Below are 21,393 nucleotides of genomic sequence, written 5' to 3' on the forward strand. Positions count from 1 at the left end.
TTAGTATTAATACACACACACTCAAAGTGCTAACGTATCCACGCATCCGCTTTTATGTGTGTCTAAAGCTCCCTAACATGAATTCAAGCATTTTGTTTTTAATTAGGCACAAATCAATTTTTGTGTCCAAGTATTATGTTTTTCATCCAATGATTTTATAATTTTCCATTGGAATCTCAGTGCTCGAAGTGAAAACTACTAACTGGGGAGATGCGTGATTGGGGAGGGGGATTGCTTGTACGAGTCAACATGGAGACAGTGCAGTAAGTGGGGGAATACTCATGCAAATTATCCTACCTGGGGGCATGCTTTAAGATATAGCGTGCCCCCCACTCTGAGTGCTGCCTAAACTAGATTCCATGGCTGTCCTGAGGGCGAGGGCATGTCAAGTGGCACCAAGGACAAGCTCCCATTGTCCTCACAATGCTGGGCTAACACTGATTTTTTTTGGAGCCTCCACCGGCAATTGAACCCGAGACTGCACACTAAAGTCTAGAATGTTCGCCATTAGGCTCTGCCACCTTGTGAGCAAAATTATCCACCCAACGATGTTCATTCATAAAGAAAGACATAATGTTGGCAATTCATTTCACTGAACTTGCCCAACCATGCCAGCCATATTGACAATAAAAATTGGTGAATGGCGGGAGACGTCTTCAATCTCTGCCACTGAGATCAGGGATATACTGATTTTATATTTCTGTAGTTCAGAATTTGTTACAGTTACTCAAGTGTGGAAATGTAAGCAAAAAGATGCAGGCTCGACCTGGACTCCAACCCAACTGTTCTTGCATACCATGCCATTGCTGTACCAACTGAACAACCAAGCCAACACTAGTTTCGCCAATCTTTTGTTTCTGCTGATCTACCTGTGTTGAAATTGTCTCAGTTAGTATTACTGCGTAGATAGCACATCGAGTCCCATCACCATTGTTTTCTGACTTTCAGGTGCCTGCTACTTTTTTTTTCTTTCTTTCTTTCAAGTATCTCCCTAATTGATGCTGGGTCAACACTGAAATTTTGGAGCTCCCATTGGGAATCAAACCCAGGATCGCTCACACCAAAGGTTAGAGTGATAATCATTTGGAGGGACAGGGTACACCCCAAAGCTTGTAATGTACAGGAGTTTGAGGTTTTAGGTCCATTTCATGCACAGAAAGTCGAATTGCGACTGGATCTACAGTTTAAAGTACGATCTGAACCACTATGTGCCTTCACCAGGTATCGAACTCGGGAACCCCTGATTTCAAGGTGACAATGTTACCACTACACCATTGGAGAGGACCAGTAATATGTAGGAGAGAAGTGTAGAAGGTAGAAGTAGTGCAAAAGGCATATATGGAACAATTAAACAAAGTGTATGGAGAAGCAAAAATTCTAGTCCAGAATAGGCAAGCATACCAATAAAAAATTTGATGACCTAATAGTTGCAAAAATACATTAAATTTAAATTAGTTTTCAAGTGATAGTTTCCAAAGCATTAAGTAATTGCTGCTGTTTGTTTTTAAGGCACTACAAGATACTCAACACGCAGCTGTTAGATTTGAAAGGGCCAACTCAGCTCATTCAGCAGCCAAAGAAATGGTGTACCTGGCAGAAGAAGGCCTTTGCATGGAGGGTAGAACCTTCGACCATGCCTGGCAGGAAATGCTAAACCATGCAACAATGAGGGTAACTCCAATAGGGATCAATTGAGTGTTTTATTCATGCAACATCTAATTTATAGTTGTGTTGTTGATTGAAAAAATAAACAAATATGCTGTAGATGTTTCAGGTGCCTGTCTTTCTTTATTCAGACTAGGGAAGTAATGCATATAAAGTGGCAAAATGTAAAATGAAATAACATAATCTTTGTGTGTGTTAGTTTGTATATATTCTTCCCAGACCAATATATCTGGTAAATGGTTTATGTTTTCTTAATTTACATTGGATGTTCAATATAAATGCCACATTCTACTTTAAAAGTTACATAACAATTGTTAACCTGTGGTTTGAATATGACATTGTTGTCAGAAATGGCCGAGAGATTTGAATACAACTGTTAGTAATGCATTGTTTACAGCAATAATAATAATAATAATAAAATACACAACATACCTATAGTGGGTACAAAAATGTGTAGAGAAATAGAAGACCGTGAAATAACATAGAGTCCTTGCCAAAGATTTGACAACACAGAGGATAGTGAAGCACTTTGGTCCTCTCATAGTATTCCATCATGAACGCGGGGACCTTAAATAAAGGGTGTAACTTGCCCCTCCTGGTTAATACTATTTATGGTAGAGACAGCCCTGAAAGGGCAGGTACAAATATCTAAATTAACATTAATACCAATGTTCGACAAATACTTCCGGATCTGTTTAAGTTTCTCGTTACTGCTCTCGGAAGAGGTGCTCCTATCCAGCAGGTTGCGATGGAGATTCTGGATTTTCGAGCAGAGTTCCAACTCCCCTGATGCTGCCCTCTCCATGGCCAGATTCAACTGGTCGATGGTTGACTTAAGAGAAGAACATCTTTCTTCCAGACTGGCTAAGTTTTGTGCCTGGGTTTCATTTTTGTCTTGCAGTTTCTGTGCAATTGCATCTTTCCCTTGCATAACCATTTGCAATCGCTGTAGATCTAGCTTCTGCTCTTCCCAGTTCGTCCTGTAAGCCCCACTTCTCTTGTTCCAGTTTTGCCACAGACTGGCGAAGCTTTTCCAATTATATCCTCAAACTGTTCCTTTTCTTCTGAGCCGCTATGGACAGTCAACTCCAAGGAAGTCATTTTCTCTCTCATCTGCTGAGATTCCTGCATTTTTTGTTCTAAAGCTTCCGTCTGTGCCTGAAGAGCTGTTTGCTTGTGAGCTAGCTTCGCTTCCATGTCCGACTTCTCGTCCTGCAAGCTTCTTGCACTTTGCAAAGCCTGGGACAATTTTGTTTCCACACTCTTTTGGATATCCTGCACTTCCTTAAGCTGCCGTTTGTAACTTCCCACTTGGGTCTTCAAGTCATCTCTCTCTCGTCCAATCTGAGCAACCTGCTGCATAAGTGACCAAGCACCTTTCCTTACGACTTCTGGATCCACATCGAATGCTTCAATTTTTTCCCTCACCTGAATCGTGAACTCTTGCTGGACTCCACCTGCGTGTAGGACCGAGGAGCTTAAACGGAAGGCTCGCACTGCCATCAAGCTGGATTCCAGCAATCCTCCTCAAGGTAGATCCAACGCTGGACAACCTTTGCTCCACCTCTTTCTTCGCTTCTTCCAACTGCATCAGCTGACTGTCGAGAGCTCTTACTCTGCCCTCTGCACCACCAAGCTTTGCCTTACGTTCCTGAATCTGTTGTGTGGCATCAGCCAAGCAAACTTCCAGATTATGTTTCTGATCTTCAAGTTTCCTCTCCCTTGATCTGCTGTCTTGCAGCCGAACCAGCAACTCTTGCTCTCTTCTTCGCCATCGTAATTCCTCTTCATCTCCTCGCATCCTCACGTGACGCAGTTCTTGTCTACTCAGCTCCAAGCTACCATCCAGATCCATGATTTACTTCTTGAGCAGTGGAGTTCTTGCTCTCCTCCGTCTCGCTGTTGAAACGGGCCTGCACTTCCTGCATCTCCTGCATCTCCTGCAGCTGAGAGCTCTGAAGCTGTGCTTTCTGAAGGTCATCCTGCAAGCCCTTAAGCTGGTGGCCAGACTGCAAACTCAGCCTTTCCAAGTCTCGAACCTGTGTCTGCAGTCTCGCCTGTTCCAGTTCCAGAGCTGCTTTCGCATCTTCCAGTGTACTGATTTTCTGGAGTGCCTCTTCTAATGACCTTCCCTGTTCACGCTTCTCCCCTTCGATTTTCTTCACGTGTTCTCTCGGCTCCTTGTTTGTGCTGTTGTACTTCTCCTTCTCGTAGCTGCTGTCTGCCAATTGTCGCCTCACATCTGGTAGCTCCTTTCTTAGTGTTTCACTTGTGTTTTCAACTTCTTTCAGCTTGCGTGATGTATCTTGTAGTTGTGCCTGCAAGCTATCGTGACAGTCTTCAGTAAGATGCAGTTGGACTTTTAATTCCTCACAGTCTTGTTGCACAGAATCTCGTTCTTTCTTCACTTTCGACATCTTTGCCGCCAGCTGGAAATTCTCCTGTTCTGTTTTCAACATTGCTTCTTCCAACTTGGCTTTTAGCCTACCCAATTCATCTCTTAATTGGTTCATGGTACCCCTGTCCTGTTCAGCTCTGGAGACAGCCTCTCGCCGTAACCTCTCCAGACTGGACTGCTCCTCCTCCATGTCTCTCTTCATTCCTTCTAGGCGCTCCTGCAGTGCCTGCTGATCATGGTGCGCCAGAAGTAGAGACTTTTGATTTTCATTTTCGGCTCTCAGCGAAGATTCCTCGTGTTGCTGAGCGATGTTTTCAATGTGTTGCTGCAAGGCTTCAAGTTGATTTTTCAGATGCTCTATTTCTCCATCCTTCTCACCTCCTAGTTGTTGAACAGTCTGCTGCAAACGTTTCTCCAGAGATAGCCTCACTTGCTCCTTTTCCTCAGACAACTTTTTCACATTTTCCTCATTCAATTTCTTCAGATTGTGAATCATCTGCTGAAACTCCGCCTCCCGTGCACTTGCTTGCTGGGCAAGGCTCACTTTGATGTCTTGTGCTCGCTTCTCTGAGCTCTCCAAATCCTGAGTGAGCCTCGTTACCTGGCCCTTCAAATTCTCTTGGTTCACTACAAGATCCTGGCGATCTTTCTCCAGTTGTGAGCACTTGGTTTCCGTCGACTCCAAGTTGGTCTGAGTGTCAAACAGAACTCCTTCCAGTGCTTCTTTCTCGCTCCTCAACGATGCCAGTTGCTCTTGGACACTCTGTAGCTCCTTATCATTTGCTTCCAGAAGAACCTGTTTTTCTTCCTTTTCCTTGAGTAGCTCCTCCAGTTCCCTATTGATTCGGTTGTTGGTTTCACTAGCCTCGTTCTCTGCAGTTCCTCGTTAAGAGCTTCCTTTTCGCGAGCCAGGACAGACAGCTGGTTTGTCAGGTCTGTGCACTGGCTCTGAAGATTCACCTTTTCTTCTTCTAGCCTCTTTAGATCATCTTGTAACCTCTTCTTATCCTGTTCTAGACTGGAACACACCGATTCAGATTTTATGAGAGCTTCATGGACATCTGATTTTGCCAATAATACTTTTTCAAAATCCAATTCCAAATCACCTTTGTTTTTTTCTATTTGAGCAATGACACTTTCTGACTCTTATCTTCTGCTGTTGTAACAAGTCTCTTGCCAGGTAAATCTTATTTAGCTTTTCTCTCACTGTGAGCAGTTCCTCTTGGAGTCTACTGCACCTTTCCTCTTCTGTTCATAAGTTCATTTCTCTGATTTCGGCATCCTTGTTTAACCTGTCCATCTCACTTTGTAAGAACAATTTCTCATCTTCCAAACTATCAGCTAATTTTTGTAATCTGTTGTTGGCTTTCTGAAGTTTTTCATGGTCTCCATTCAAGGACTCCATCATGGAATTTAGTTCCTGTTTGTTCTTCTCCAGGTTGTTATTGTCGTTTCGTACCGATTCCAAGGATTTCTGCAGGAGGTCCTTTTCCTGTTTGAGCTGAGCACTGATGGATCGATATAGACCCGTGGTGGATTCTGAAAATTTGACCTTGTTTACCAGAACAATTCTTATTTATTGTATATATATGTATTTATTACATATTATTTACATATAAGAGAAATAAAACACCAATGCAGCCAGTTACTTTAAAGAAAATAACAAAGTGTGAGAATTGTGCACCGTATTACGAGGGAGTGCTGATAAGTTCCTGGCTTTGCTCTCTCCCCATCGTTTCCCATTCGCGATTCATATCTCATTTGAAAGTGTGTAATATGAGTATATCATGGTGCAAAATTAATATTCCTTCCTCAATAGCTTCTTTCTATTTTTCAGGTTTGAAGTAGTTATGGCGGAGGTACAAGTCAGTTCCATGACACCGGAGGTTCGGGGTGTGATCAAGTTTCTGTTCCTCCAAGGAAAGTCTGCGAAGGACATCCACGGTGAGATGTCACAAACACTGGGAGATAAGTGTCCTTCATACATCACCATATAAACCTGGAGGGCTCGATTCATGACTGAACATTTCAGCGTCGAAAATTAGGTCCACAGTGGGCACCCTTCATCAGTGATGGATCCGGCAACATGTCATGCTGTGCATGACATGATTCTTATGGATCGGCAAGTATCCGTCAAGAAGATTGCAGAGATAATGAACATCTCCCGGGAACGTGCAGGATTCATCGTACGTGATATACTGGACATGAGGAAATTTTCTGCCAAATGTGTTCCGAAATGCTTGAACAGTGATCAGAAACGGCAGAGAGTGAAGTCATCGGAGGCCATTTTGGCTCAGTTTTATACTGGTGAAGAGGATTTTTTGGTCAGATTAGTGACTGAGGATGAAACGTGGCTATATATCTATGATCCTGAGACCAAGGATCAGTCCATGGAATGGCACCACAAGGGTGTCACCCCGTCCGTTGTGAAACTGACTTGTGCCTCCGCCATGACTACTTCAAACCTGAAAATTAGAAAGAATCTATTGCGGGAGGAATATTATCTTTGCACCATAACATACTCATATTACACACTTTCAAGTGAGATATGAATCGCAAATAGGAAACGATGGGAAGAGAGCAAAGCCAGGAACTTATCAGCACCCCCTCATACAGAGAAATTACATAAATATTGGATCATTAAAATCATTGTCTGTTTTACCTATAAATCAATCTGCCAATACACTTATATCCATCAGGCCTAGGCCCCATCCTGAAATATTGCCAAACTAATCCACAATGCAATTTTTGAAGAAACATACCTGTACCTTACAGACTTCGGTAGGTTGAACTCCGAAATTATATGATTGACTCTCATTTTCATGTTCTTCAGGAAACTGTGACTGGGCCCACCTGTAAATACTGTATCATGTGCCTTAAATGTAGGTAAATTAATTTTTGCAGTTGTAATAACGCCAAACAATGTTAATCGTTGCCAGGAATTTGGTATAAGTGAGTAAAATGATATACTGAACAAATATTGTACACATAATAAGTTGTAAAATAATTCAAATTTAGTATTTTCTATGATTTGTTGGTATTTCTTACAAATATCACCATATTTTGCACATATTGTGTGAAAATTTCTGGTCATAAATTTTCTGTTATGTGAGAATATGTTCAATAATATTCTGGCAAAGATGGTAATTTATGAATATAGTAGTCATAATTTATTTACCTACTGACAGCTTCATTGTAAGTTATGATTTCAGTACTATCCCCCTTCCCCAAAAAATTTCTGGCAAGGCCGTGAATGTACAGGTTGCTGCAGAAATATTGAGACTATTTAAATTTGCAGAATCTATATTACACTTCAGAATAACAATGACACTTACATGACTGGAAAGTTCATACAAAAGCATTTCGTGTGATGCCTATGTCTTGAAAATAATGTCACTTACATATCACATCACGTTGACGTACAGCAGCCATAGTCTTGTGCAGCATATCCATCGGAATTTGCTGTATTACAGTAGACTCCTTTAAGTTATCCCGCTTCTCCCTCCCTTCCATCCAACATGTCAGCTCGGGTCATGTAGACCTTTTGCTTGAACAGCTCCCACAAAAATAAATCTCACAGATAAGTCTGGCGAACATGTAGGCCATGTGACATTTACCTGACATGACATGATCCTTCCTTGAAACATTCCATAAAGAACTGTCATCAATGTCCCTGCTGTGTGAGCTGTGGCACCATCTTGCTGGAACCATACACAGTGCCTATGAAGACCGAGCCTATGCAGTTCTGGCTTTAGAAAGTCTGTGAATATGGTCACATATTGATGAGATGTTACAGTTATCCATTATCGTCTTAAAAAAATACAGCCCGATAATTCTGAACCAACTACAGTCACACCATACTGTAACTTTCTAGCTGTGGAGTTGTGATTCATGCAGCAATTGTGGGTTTTCGGCTGCCCAGTATCTGCAATTGTGTCTATTGACAGATCCATTCAGGTGAAAATGGGGCTCTCGAGTAAGTCAGGTTGATCCTGAATCAAGCGCAACAATTGTCCACAGAATCATGTCCTGCCAGTGTAATCTCGGGGACGTAGCTCGTATACCATTTGAATTTTGTGTGGGTGAAAATGTAAGTCCAAGTGTAAAATCCGTCACACACTTCTGTCGGACATGCCTAGCTAAACTGCATGCTGACAAACTGAGTGCTTGGGACTACACAATAAAGCTTCCCTGACCCTCCCCACAGCTTCCAGAGTTCGCACAGTACGTGAACTTCCTGGGCTCTTCTTGTTTGTGGTTGATGCAGTCGGTCTGAAGTTTCTTACCCAGTTCAGAATTGTCTCTCGTGTTGGCACTTTTCCATTTCTTCCATTGTTGAACTGACACCTGAATCTATGATACGTTAATAGTGGCAGAATCGTTATTCTTAAAGTAACATTCCATAAAGTAACATTCCACTGCGAATACATGATTCTCACTTGACCAACGCTCCATGGCTACTGAAGACTATGCACTGCTGCACACGACAACACATGAATTTGTGCACCATCTGTCAGGAGATTCTTGTGGCACGATTTTTAAATCTTGTCAATATTTCTGCCGCACCCTGTGTTTACCAACACTAATACAGTACTAGTTCATCTCAGGTGTAAAAAGACGAATCAGAATTAATATACATGAATCCAGTCAAGTAATCCTTTTGTTTTGTAGGTTAATGAAGCAGAGAGGGAAAGGACACTTAGTGAATCGGAACATCGACGCACATCACAGAGTTACCACCGTGCCGAGATGAGGGTGCAGCAGCTTCAAAAGGAGTTGAAGAGAGCGATTGCAAAATCCAGGTGCTTACAGAGTAGTAGGGTCCATAATTCCATCAAGGTTGTTATGCATATTAAGCATGGAATTGTACAGTATGGTGTTGCTAACATATTCACTGGGATCCTGGTGTATTTTAAAACTAACGCTGTGATACAATACAATTCAATACAATAGTAATTTTACGTTAGTTTTTCAACATGCAGCACATTTTCTTTTTGTAAAGTCATTAACTTTTATGTCTTGTTTTTTGCTGTTTGTGAAATTGCTGCTGTCTATTTTCACTAATATCGATAAATTTGTAGGATTAAAGTACCGGGGAATCAGTATTTGTTTTCATATATTGTATGAAAAATTATTGTCATAAGAGGTGAAATACCCATAATGCCAATCTGTGTGTGCAGTGGTGGAGATTGGGTTCCAAAACCAGGGCGACAAGGTGCCAAAACTGAGGGGGGGAAGAAGACAGTATATTTCCCTTTGTATATAAGATTTGGCATAGTGCGGGGGCAAAAGTGGCGAAAAGTGGAGGGCAACTGAACCCCCTCACCCCTCCTAATCGCCGCCACTGTGTTTGTGTGTGTGTGTCTGTGTGCATGCGTGTTTCATAAATACATAATTATGTTGACTGAAAATAAATTTGAATTATGTGGTGTTCAGTTTCAGTTTCAGTTTGCATGAAGTTTAAATTTAAGAACTTTGTTTTTGTTTATAATCCATGTTTGTATGAAATTACTAAGACTCTTTTACACATAGGGTGACCAAACGTCCTCTTTTATCCGGACATGTCCTCCTTTTTAGGTGTCTGTCTGGCATCCGGGTGGATTTTTTAGAAATCGATAAATGTCCTTTTTTGGAAAGAGTATAGCATTGACCATAGCAAATGAGCTTCATACAGAATGCTTCATGTGGGGCACGTTTATTCGAGCAATGCTCACCTAGCATCTGGGAGCTCAATACGATCACTTTCCCGACTGAGTCATTAGTAGGGCACGTATTTATGGCACTAAAAACCTCTGAAATAGGCAGTCAAATAGGCACCAAAATGATGAAAATAGGCACTTAAAAGCACCATAAACTAAGAAAAGGCACGAAAATAGGCACTAAAGAGGCACCCTAAAATTAAAAAAAGACATAAAAATAGGCAATGGATGTGAACTTATTTCAATTTTCTTCTTACAATGCACAGTTATACTGTATTAGCACTTCAGTTTATACAGCGTGTTAAAAAAGTGACGCAACCTTATGGGAAATCTCATGAATTGTTCTTGTTTTGTTATAGATGCTCAGTTACTTATTGTAATATATGTTTGTAAACCGGGACTGTTCAGGAACTTGTCGTACAGCCGCTTGATGAAGGAGTTGCTCTTATGCATCCACTACACTTAACTAATGACGTCCTGGTATGCGGGTGGAGGCTGGGCATTCTTTGGGGTTTCTTAATGATTCAAGGTTGTTAACAGAAGAAAAGTTGCGTTTGGTGTGCCATATCACGTAATCGCGTGTTCATTACATTCTTTGAACAGACTGTGACCTCTGAACGGTATGTGACAATGGTTAGAGGATTTGTTAACACATTGTGAGCTGAGAAGTTGGAACGCACATGGTTTCAACAGGACAATGCCACAGCCCACACAGCTTGGAACACAATGCGTTACTTGGAAGAGTGTTTTCAGTTCCAGGACGACTGATCTCAGTGGGGTTATGGCCACCGTGATCTCCAGACTTCTTACTGTGGAGTTACCTTAAGGACTCCGTCTACTCATCCGCACAGTATTCCGGAATCGAAAAACAATATTCGTAGCTGTGTTCGTAAAATCTCACAGATAACATTGAAAAGGGTTTTCAACAACATTATTCGTACTGTCCATTTGTGTGAAGAACAAAACGGCAGTCACTTCCAGCACTTAATGTAAAAAATGTGATAAGAAATGTTTTCCCATAAGGTTGCGTAACTTTTTGAACACCCCGTACATAAAAATGCGCTAGCGAATAACATACTATAATACTCTTTTGATCGAAATTCACATTTGCAGGGAATCGTCTGTTAAAGTAATTCTCACAAAAAGAGCTTGTGCTACGACTGTGAATTTGAACAAATGATGAATAAACAATTTGCACCATTGTAACAAAAAAATATTTAAAACAATGTTCCAATTCAGACCATCAAATTTGGCGAATTCCAGATTTCAGTCAGTAGAACATCAAAAGCCTTACATCTTTCAATATAGGGAAAGCCAAATGCTGAAGTATGCAAAAATTGCAGAATATCCATTTTTTGGCACGATTAAGCAAATAGGCACTAACCATCAAAATAGGAATTTATAGGCACTAAAAAATGTGTTTTTGGAATAGAAACTCCATGAAAAGAACTTTAAGTTTAAATATGAAAGCCTATGGTTTACTACAAAGGAATAAAAAAGGCAAATAGGCAAATTTCCGCACCCCAGTCATTAGTATTAAGCGCTGAGACTGCTGGAACGTATGTAGTCTGTGCAGTTCTTTTTCAGTTGATTGATTTAGTTTATTTTACTTCGCTTTTTTTCCCCACTTTTGGCTAATCGCGAAGATGAGTATGAGCGATGATATGATGCCCAGGCCGTGATTCGAAACCGAGGCTCCGGGCGTTGTGGCATGGAGTGCTAACCACTCCTACACAGAGGTCGGCCAGTTCCTTTTCGAGTTATAAATATGCGATACAGAAATGCGTAGTGAGAATTTTGATTATTAAGTAATATTTACTTTCATGAAATAACAAAGCGAAAGAAAATATCCAGTTTTAAAGGATGAAAGAAACTAATATGGGGTGAAGTGTAAGGTGGTTGTCACTTTCGCCTGCTGTTGAAAGAGTGCTAGAAATGTTCGTGGCATTGAAATCATATTTCTCTACCCAATCTAAAGTACCTAAAATTGTAATTTGGCTTTTCGAAATAAGTTAAGGGAATCTTACTTGTTACATTTGCATTCACTTGTGGAGATATTGCAGTCTAATATCCAAAAATTAGTAAAGGAGTAAAATTCTGTGCTTCAAATTATAGATATTCTTTGTAATTTGTTAAAAAACAGATTAGGAGATTGCTTTCTTTGCTTAAACGTAAGATAAAGTTATTGAAAGAGATCTTCTGAAAAGCATCTGTGAGCAAAATGTTGGTAAGATTTTGTATATTGATTAAATTATGAGTAATGGCAAATGTATAGCCATTTTTTGCGGTATCCTCTTTTTTATGACTTTGTCTTCCTTTTACGCCGTGCTCTGCCCTCTTTTTTTTAATGTATGTGTCTGGTCACCCTATTAACACATTACACCTCTGGTGTGTGTTTTGGGGTTAATATTACTAGTGGCATATCCAGGGTAGGATGTTGGTGAAGGCTATACATTAATTATATATTAATAGTATATTTGCAATGGAATACTTACATTACAATTCTCAATCATTGCTATCGGTATTGGCATCAAATTGTTATCAGTTTAAATGAGTAGCAGCTCGGCCCTAATTAATTGTGATTATAGGTAATTAACTCGTTACATTGAGTGGCCATCTTTCTAACTTAATGTTGTGTGTCCTTATTCACTGGTTGGAAAGAATTTCATTCATTCTGAACCCAGTAGCCTCCATCTTAAAAGGAATTTTGCCAAAACCTTTTGTAGAGCATAGGGATTTTGCATTGACCAGAAATACTTTTCTCTATTTCTGGGGGTTGGTTGTTTTAGTACTCAACTTATCATGATATTAGTGAGGGGGATAAGGTTTTTAAGTGGGTTAGTGTTTTTTTCACATTATGATAAAGCTAGAAATATATTTTCAATTTTGGTCTATATATATTTTCAAGGCTGATAGTTGCCATGGTCACGTGTAGTGGTGTTAGAATTTGTAGTGAAGATCATTCGCAGACTGGATTTCTCATTGCTTACGCGATTTCCAGCGGTTGATGAGCTCCAAAATTATTCTCTCTCTGATTGGAGTAAACCCAAACACCTTCGCCATGGCACGATTTCCGATCATGAAGTCGTAGGCAGTTTGCATGACATGCATGTTGCAGGCAAAGGGGTTGTGAAAAACATGTTCAGTTTTAATGTTTTCTCAATCCTTCTTAGATACATTCCTAATTTTTTCTATACTTGGAAAGTAACTATGTATTACTGTTTTATGAAATTAATAATTATACTACAGTACACTCTCTTTAATTCAAACTTGGATAATTCGAACAAAAGCACATTCCCCTTGAAACCCCTATCTAAAACAATGTTAAAAATGACTACTTATTTTGAATTTTAAAGGTTAAATTTGGATAATTCGAAGTCAGGATTCCAATAATTTAACATAAATCTTTCCAAGAAAGACCAAAGTGGTTGCTACAGAAGAAATTTCAACAGATGACTCGTCCCCCTTTTCTTCTTGAAAAGGTTGTTCTTATGGTTAACAGATGTGCCGACGGCAGATAAGAGAGGACAGCGGGAATCCCCAGAGCTTTTGTTTGTAGGAATGTGACCTTCACCCTCTCAGAAACAAGTTGAGAGGGGAGGAGATAGCGGGACAGAAGGGGTCATTTGTCTGTGTGTTTTAGTGGAGTCACAATGTCGAAATGTGGTGCATACAGTAGCTTAACATTAGATAAGAAAGTTGAAGTGCTTAGAGAGGTAGAAAGAGGAATGAAAAAGAAGAGCCAAATTGCCAAGGGATATGGTATATTGCCCAACACATTATCGACGTACAGTGTAATGTAGTGTTCCTGGATGGAGATATGGATAAAACATAGCAGTTGTAAGGTAAGGTGTACTGTTTGCGTATTAATGCAGTTTTATGTTTAATACAGTGTGTTATTTCATTGGTGTGTTTTTTTTATTATATTCTGGTTAATTCGATTTTTTCGTATCCCCTTGGAGTTTGAATTAAAAAGAATCCACTGTACTAACTTAATGTAGACATGACATAATGTACCATGATTAGATAATAGATTTTTACTATTTATTTTTCATATTGTACATTTGTATTGTAAATATCTCTTGACTCATATCAAGTTTTATTGTATGTAACAGGTAATGTTGAGTATATTAATAGGCAATTTATAAAACAAGGTTGTGGTAGCCATTAAAATTCTGCATTGAGAATACAATGATTATCTGTTGGTTTACAGCCAAGGACCTTAAAATAACATGTATGTTTGTGAAGAACCATGCATTGTGTAGCATGCCCACCCTTCCCTTCCTTTTTTTTTTTTTTTTTGCATTTAATTTAGTTCAGATGGACTACCCAAGGCATGACACAATGTGCTCTACCCTAAAATGGATTTATGTAGGTGATTTTACATACAATTTATGCAACTCCCCTGTTCCTTTTGTAGTATACCTAAATTTAACACAAGCAAATGTGTTTTTGTTACCTAGAACAAATGTGTCAGGTTAAATTGCACTTTTTGTTTCTTAAAAATTATAGTGGAAAGTTCCGTTACGTAGTGATTTTTAATTAGCATCCTTTATTTTTTTTTCTTTTGCATCTTGCCAGTTTGAATGCACGGCGCAGCTTGTTGCAGCTGAACAGTCTAGCCTACCGACATCAGCTGCTGCTTCTGTAAGTAGTGGCATGAAATTTAGCTTTTATGTCTAAGTTATTTTTATAATTAATGTTCCTGCTTCTTGTGCTGCATTCCGGCATGTCTCGTGCTTCTTTTGCTGTTTATTTAACCATAAGATCCTATTTCCTTTTAATAACAATTAAACATGTTCTCATGTAAATTGTAAGTTAATTTAATTACTGGCCCATACTCTTATAATGTATTATTTATGCTTCTGGCACATTTTAATGTTACACCCTTTCAAACTTGTTATCTGTTACAGTTCATCCTACTGCCTTCATGCTCGACTCATAATGTTGCCTGCATTGCTTGAGTTTGAATCTTGACCAGGCCATGGTATATTATGAGGGCTGTTCAACTAGGACTGAGACTGATTTTTTCTTTAGTTCTCTCTTATGTTATGATTTTTAATTACCATATTTGAAATGAGTGGGTTTTCATACATAATACCTGTAGATGGCAGGAGCATATGTCTTCAGTTGGTAGCACTGTTTCTTTATTTGATTGTTGTTTGTTTCGCCTGACAAAATTGGAGTAGACGTGAGACGTGCAGTTTAACCCTTAGACGACGGAGGTGTTTTCAGCGTGAATCTTAAACTTCCACATGTTATTAAATAAAAATTTTATATTTCTGGAACTAAGAACACTAGAGTTACAAATTATACCTCATTTTGTTCAGTACACATGGGGCTGTAAGGCTATGCTATAAATGCCAAATTTTCCGTTATAGGGTAGAAGAAGAAAAAGAAAAGAAAACTTTTTTTTTTTTTTTTACGAAATTTGAAATTCGTCGGACCCCCACGCTAGCAACGCCAGGATGAGAAGGTACAAAATGGTACCTACATATTGTCTGACATGTTTTTCTTTATCGTGGAAAAAATTGCTCACATATTGCAGATACTTCCCGAAAAAAAATATTTTCAAATGTAAAGAAAGAAAAATCGAACATGATTTTCAGAGGGCTGCCCCCCTCCCAAATGAAATTAATTAAATCTTACTAATTACATACCTCAAGACTCATGCAGAACTCAAAACCTGTATATCCGAACATTATCCGAGACATAGTATGTCCAAAAAGTCACATATTATGAGAAAAAGCACCTTTTGACAATATGCCACAAGCTGGCATTGGCACAAATACCTGGTGTGACTGACAATATGTCACAACCTGACATTTAAAGGTTAAAATTATGTTTCCTTTTGAAGCATACAGCTGCCGAAACTTGTGAAAAGTTTAAGCAAGCATATGGTGAATGTGCGCTTCCTCGTTCTACTGTCTTTAGATGGTTTAAGGAGTTCAAAGAGAGCAGAATTTCAACAGTTCAGAAAGGTGGGCCTGCACTTCAGAAGTCAACATTAACACAGCTGCTGTGATTGTCCATGAAGATCAGCGAATAACAGTAAAACAACTTAGTGAATCTCTGGGAATTTCAACAGGTAGAACTTCCACAATTCTCCATGATCAACTACATATGATCCAAGTTTGTGCCCGATAGGTGCCATGGGCATTGACTCCAGAGCAGAAGGCTGTTCGAATGGGGACATGTGAGGCGTTGCATCTGTTTTTCTGATAGAGACGATGCTTTCCTCGAATCAGTTATCACTGGCGACGAGTCGTGGCTACATCACTATGACCCAGAGGGCAAATCACCACCATCTCCAACTCCAGCAGAACTCAAAAGCAGTGTTAAAGAGGTTTGAGGCAATTCTGAATTACGTTGCAAAAATTGCTTACATCATGTGTTTAAGGACTGGCAGAAAAGTTGTCATAAGTGAATTGAAGTGAGTGGGGACTACTTTGAAAAAGATCATGTCAACAATGAAACAGAGTAATATATAGTTGTAGAAAAGAAATCAGTCTCGGTCTTTGTTGAAGAGCTCTTGTATGTAATTGTTGAGCTTGAAATTCAGATTGGAAAGTTTTCAGACAGGGTGTGTACCCAATGGGATTTCCTTGAATTCCAGGAATTGTTGGCATCAGGAATTCTTCACGAATTTTTTGTGCAAATATGGAAAATCACAGCATCTAGTAATTAAATCTAAATGTTTATCACGTAGCAGTGACAATTTAATGGAAAATTCAATATGAATTACACTACCAAAGAGGAATATTTCTTCTCTTCTTAGTAAACAACACAATTTTTCTAAGTGGGTTTACATGATCCTGTAATGCATTATTTTATGTGCCTTAAATTGCATACTTTAAAAGGAATAAGAATATTGCATTAGAGTTTTTGGATATACTCAAGTATTGTCAAAATAGGAAAAATATGTTTTTGCAACATTCAGTTTTTAGCCTTGAAAATTTCATCTTTGAAAACCTGGAATCATGTTCGAATTTTATCTTGGACTTAGATTAGCTACCCTGTCCAGTATCCAGATCTGCATTTTGTCACACCTAATCAGGGCTCGCCTGAAACTCCTGTGTAATCGGGGAATATTAAATAAGAATGTTGTACATGCCATGAAAATGTGATTTTTCACATAGTTGTAAACCTAATTGGATACAATACCTTCTTGTAAATAAAGAAAGAGCTTCAGTGGTCCAGACGGCAGGGTAACTGACTGCCACACAAGAGATCTGGGGTGGGTGATGTTAGGTGGGGAATTTTTTCCACCAGGAAGTGGCTGTGGGGTTCACCCACCCTTTTAATAAAAGGGTACCTAGGGGCAAAATGTGTGAAGTGGAGAGGTAAAGGCAGCTGGATCATAATGTTAATAAAGCATCCACAATAGCCGAAACTGTGAATATGTGGTGCAATACTGCCACATTCCCCACTTGACTTCATGGGATGTTGCACATTACAGATGGTATGGAATGCAGGGTTGCTACACATTTGGAAAACGGAAATCTCGGGGAATTTTGCAGATCATCTGGAATTTACGTGCATTTTGGAGTCTGCAAGAGACAAAGTTGCAAAATGAACAAGCAGTTCACTTCCACTTCTGTATTCAGTTCTTGTGATTCCACTCCCAAAAAAATTCAGTTTAGAAATTTGTTTGTTTCATTCTTATGATTCTCAGTCTTGTGCAAAATTATGGTTCCTTCGAACTTCTGTAATAAATTTTCACTTCTATAATACTAGTAAAACTTGGAGTCCAGATATCTGATTGATAACTAAAGTATATTGACAATATGATCATAATTATCGGAAAGGTTGGTGAAGATGAGGTTATCGTCATCTATTATTTTATAGAGCTTAGTCTTTTTGGCATTTCCTATAGAATTCCTATATGCAACAAAAATTTCTCCAGATGCTGGGTACTTCTAAATGTAAGCAAAAAATCAGCATTTTCTACGACACTATAAATCTGCCAGAGAATGAAAAGTTGTGTATGGTTTATGAACATTTTCTGTTGTTTTTTTATATTGTGGAGATCTGTTATGGTGAAATAATGTACCTTTTACTTTAGCCTGAAGGCTAGATGCACATGATCGTAACATCCAATACATTTGATGCCGATTGTAATTTTACATTTTACTCTTCGAATTTTCACATGTTCTTGTGTGTGTAGAATGAAATTTGCTAAAAAAAAAAAAAAAAGTTGTGAAAGTGAATATTAATAGTAATTAATGGATTATATATTTAATTGAAAAGCACAAGGTTCAAAATTAAAAATTAATGATGATAAACATGTCTGGACTGGAAAACCTTGAAATGTCAGGGAATTTCATAATCAAAAAGTATTAGCAACCCTGGAAATGTTATTTGTAAATACCCAAAAAATCAAAGAATTTAATTTGGCAAAATGAGTTGTAACTCTCCTAATAATCATCATTTGTGATGAAAGTTATAGTTAACCCAAGGAGTTAGAGAGGCAATTTATTAATAAAAATACAATACCACTTACCCTCAAGTAAATCACCTAGTGACAATTGACAGCTGTTGGTCAGTATCAATACAGGTATATTGTACAACACATTAAAATGTGTCTTAAGTATCTGAACACATCAAATTGAGTTGATTATAAAAATATATATTTATACATATTTAAAGATGTCACTAACTCAAGACAACATCTCTAATGAAAATTCTTATTGATTTTTTTTTCCATGGCATGTTACTATCCTAAATATGAACTCCATCCTTTTATTGCTTTTATTATTTCACTTCTAATTTTGTAGAATAATTCTACAAGTTGTCAATTCTAATCTGGCTTTTAACGTTTTGGAGCCCAAGGTCATTTTCACATGTAACCCTCTTGATGCCCGAGCCGATTTTGAGCAAAATGCAGAGTTTCAATGAAGTGAGTGTAGATCGGAGGTTAATTGCCCTAGAGAGATGAGTGATATACCGTTGTTCACGGAATTAACCATAGATTCAGACTGTATAAAATTTATGCAAATTCGTCGTAAATGTGGTGGGGGAAGGGAGAGAACACTCAAAATTCCAAAATTTTGAAGGAAAAAAATGGGGATTTGCCCCCTCCCCCCAAGGAAAAAGTACATGACAGTGTTGACATGCACATAGAAATTATCGCTGCATGTAAGGAACACAAAAATATTTGCATGATTATTGTATGACCAATGTAACGCGAGTTGTACCCCCAAAAAGAATGGTCAGTACGCCACTGATTCAAGCTTCAAAATGCTGGGGTACCTTGAAATGACGGTAGCTCAGAGGCTAATTGCCCTGGAGAAATGAATGATATACCGTTGTATATAGTGGCCGCGGCGACTCAGTCGGTAACGCGTCTGACTACCATGCTAAAGGTCCCAGGTTCGATCCCCAGCCGGTTCAAATCCGGGAACTTCTAACGATGGAAGCGGCCCCGGCACCCACCCAGCGTCGAATAACATGGGTACCTGGGGGGAAACCCTGGTGGGTAAAGGCGGTCAGGGGTGTGATGCTGATCACATCACCCCCACTCACGACCGGATCAAGAAAGTGTGGGGCGTTACCCCACACCCCTATACGCCTTCATGGCATGGTGCTAAACACAGGGGAACACTTTACCTTATTTTTATCACTTTTTTACCATTGTACGCAAAGTGAATCACAGATTCAGATGATATAAAATTTATGCACATTCGGTGTATATATGGAGGGGAAGGGGGTATCCCCCAAAAAAATTTTTTTTTTTACATTATTACGATACAGTTTCAACAACCCCCTCTTCCCCCCCCTCCCCAAACTCCCAACCCCCGCTTGCTCCTGCATGGAAAACATTCCTTTTGACCTCGGATACCGATATACAAACTTCCTTCCAAAAGTTTCCAGGGGTGAGGGAAACGCATTGCTTTAGAACAACAAAGCCAGCCTTCCTTTGTTGGCAAAATTTTTCCCTTAAAAAAAGATGCAAAAAGGAAGTCGCTCTTTTCCCGCCATTTTCATGAAAAGCAAAAACGTGCAACAATCATTTCTGTTAAATACATGTGTTAACAACAATATGAAAAAAGAAAATTGAAATTCTAACGAAAAATAGCAAAGTTATAATGTAAAAACTACGACCTTGACAAAGCATCTCGATCGAGATGATCAGGCTCCTAACGGTTAAACTGGGCTACAGTGTACAAGAGACAAAAGATGTGGTGCTATATCTCTGTTATGTTTTGTTATGAAATGATTTCATTGAGTGATAACAAATTTTATTGACATGTACTATATACAGTATATAATGATTGTGTATTAATTAGGGCTGAGCCGATACCACTTTGAACCGATACCAATGCCGATACTCTCACCGATACCAATACTTGTATAATTCCAAATTAAAATAACAAAATCTATATTATATGTTTGTATATATATATATATACAAATAATGAAGGAGACAGTAAACACTTACCACACGAATAGAAATAATTCAATATTTCGCGATCTGAGTCGCATTTTCAAGAAGAAAGATAAAAGATCGACGACACTTTGAGTAGAGGCTCAGAATACTAACCGTAGCGTATATATATATATATATATATGTATGTGTGTAATTATTATTATTATTATATTTTTACGTATACATCTCTGACGCGTGGCGATGAATAAATTGACCCACCAAATGATGTTCTGTTGCAACGATGCATCTCAACTTTTCAGTCTTTTTTTAGATCAGTGTGACAATTGATCAGATGTTTCAAATATCAGAGAAATATTAATAGAAGCTAAGAGCAAGGCAATCGTGTCGTCGTCGTCACCCTCTCCCCCAATGTTGAAAAATAAGTTCATGCCTCTTCAACCATCTCTAAAACTAAGAGATTACTCTTCCCAAATCATCCATGAACACAAGAATAATTGGCGATTTACCAGTCCCGGTCACGACATCTAAAACTAACAGTAAAGCTATAATGTGAAACCAATCTCATATCTTTTTTTCATTTATGAAAGAGAATAAAAGTTAGTAAACGAAATTTAAGGAGAGAAAGAAAACTTATCAGTCTCTTGCATCTATATTAGGCGATTGACTTCAGTACAGTGATACTGTATATCCGACGATATACAGGGCTAGCATAAATGATTTATTCGTTTTGAAAAGGCTATATTTTCAAAAGTATTACACGCACACATATGAAAGATGTATGAAAAGAACCACAAACTCACCAAGTTTATACACCCTCTACAAATGTTCGATATGTGCCCGTTTGGTTACACGACACACGTCCAGACGATACTCGAGCTCATTCCATACATTTTGTAGCATAGTCCTGTCAATGGTCTGCACTGCAGCACTGATGCGTTCTTTGAGCTCGACTAAGGATTGCGGTAGTGGGGGTACGTAAACAAGGTCCTTAACGTACCCCCACAGGAAGAAGTCGCAGGGCGTTAAATCAGGAGATCTGGGAGGCCAGGGGAACGAAGCTAGGTCATCCTCACAAATACGCCCAATCCAGCAATGCGGAAGTTCATCGTATAGGTAGTCACGAAGTGGGATGTTCCAATGAGGGGGTGCCCCGTCTTGTTGGAAGACAAAATCCCTGAAGTCAGCACTGAGTTGCGGGAACAACCACAACTGCAACATATCCAGGTAACAATTACCGGTCA

The 21,393-nt window shown here is 39.0% G+C and overlaps 2 protein-coding genes across 4 annotated transcripts in view; one reads left to right on the plus strand and one right to left on the minus strand.

The window, feature by feature from the left end:
• LOC146004370 (uncharacterized) overlaps positions 1-21,393 on the plus strand; it is a 69,477-nt gene that overhangs the window by 22,535 nt on the left and 25,549 nt on the right. For 2 of the 3 annotated variants that reach the window (XM_083143167.1, XM_083143169.1), the window contains exons 4-6: positions 1,510-1,671; positions 8,735-8,865; positions 14,344-14,409. In XM_083143167.1, coding sequence (XP_082999293.1) covers positions 1,510-1,671; positions 8,735-8,865; positions 14,344-14,409 — 359 coding nt within the window. The remainder of the gene's footprint in view (positions 1-1,509; positions 1,672-8,734; positions 8,866-14,343; positions 14,410-21,393) is intronic. The other variant, XM_083143168.1, reaches the window with a different exon arrangement.
• Positions 2,234-7,774, minus strand: LOC146004426 (uncharacterized). Its single transcript, XM_083143281.1, is given in 8 exon segments — positions 2,234-2,621; positions 2,623-2,699; positions 2,701-3,097; positions 3,099-3,536; positions 3,538-4,933; positions 4,936-5,209; positions 5,211-5,602; positions 7,681-7,774. Coding segments are annotated over 8 exon segments (3,456 nt in total).

This window comes from Lepisma saccharinum, chromosome 21 (genome assembly GCF_977018435.1).
Source record: "Lepisma saccharinum chromosome 21, izLepSacc3.1, whole genome shotgun sequence".
In the NCBI taxonomy this organism is placed as follows: Eukaryota; Metazoa; Arthropoda; class Insecta; order Zygentoma; family Lepismatidae; genus Lepisma; species Lepisma saccharinum.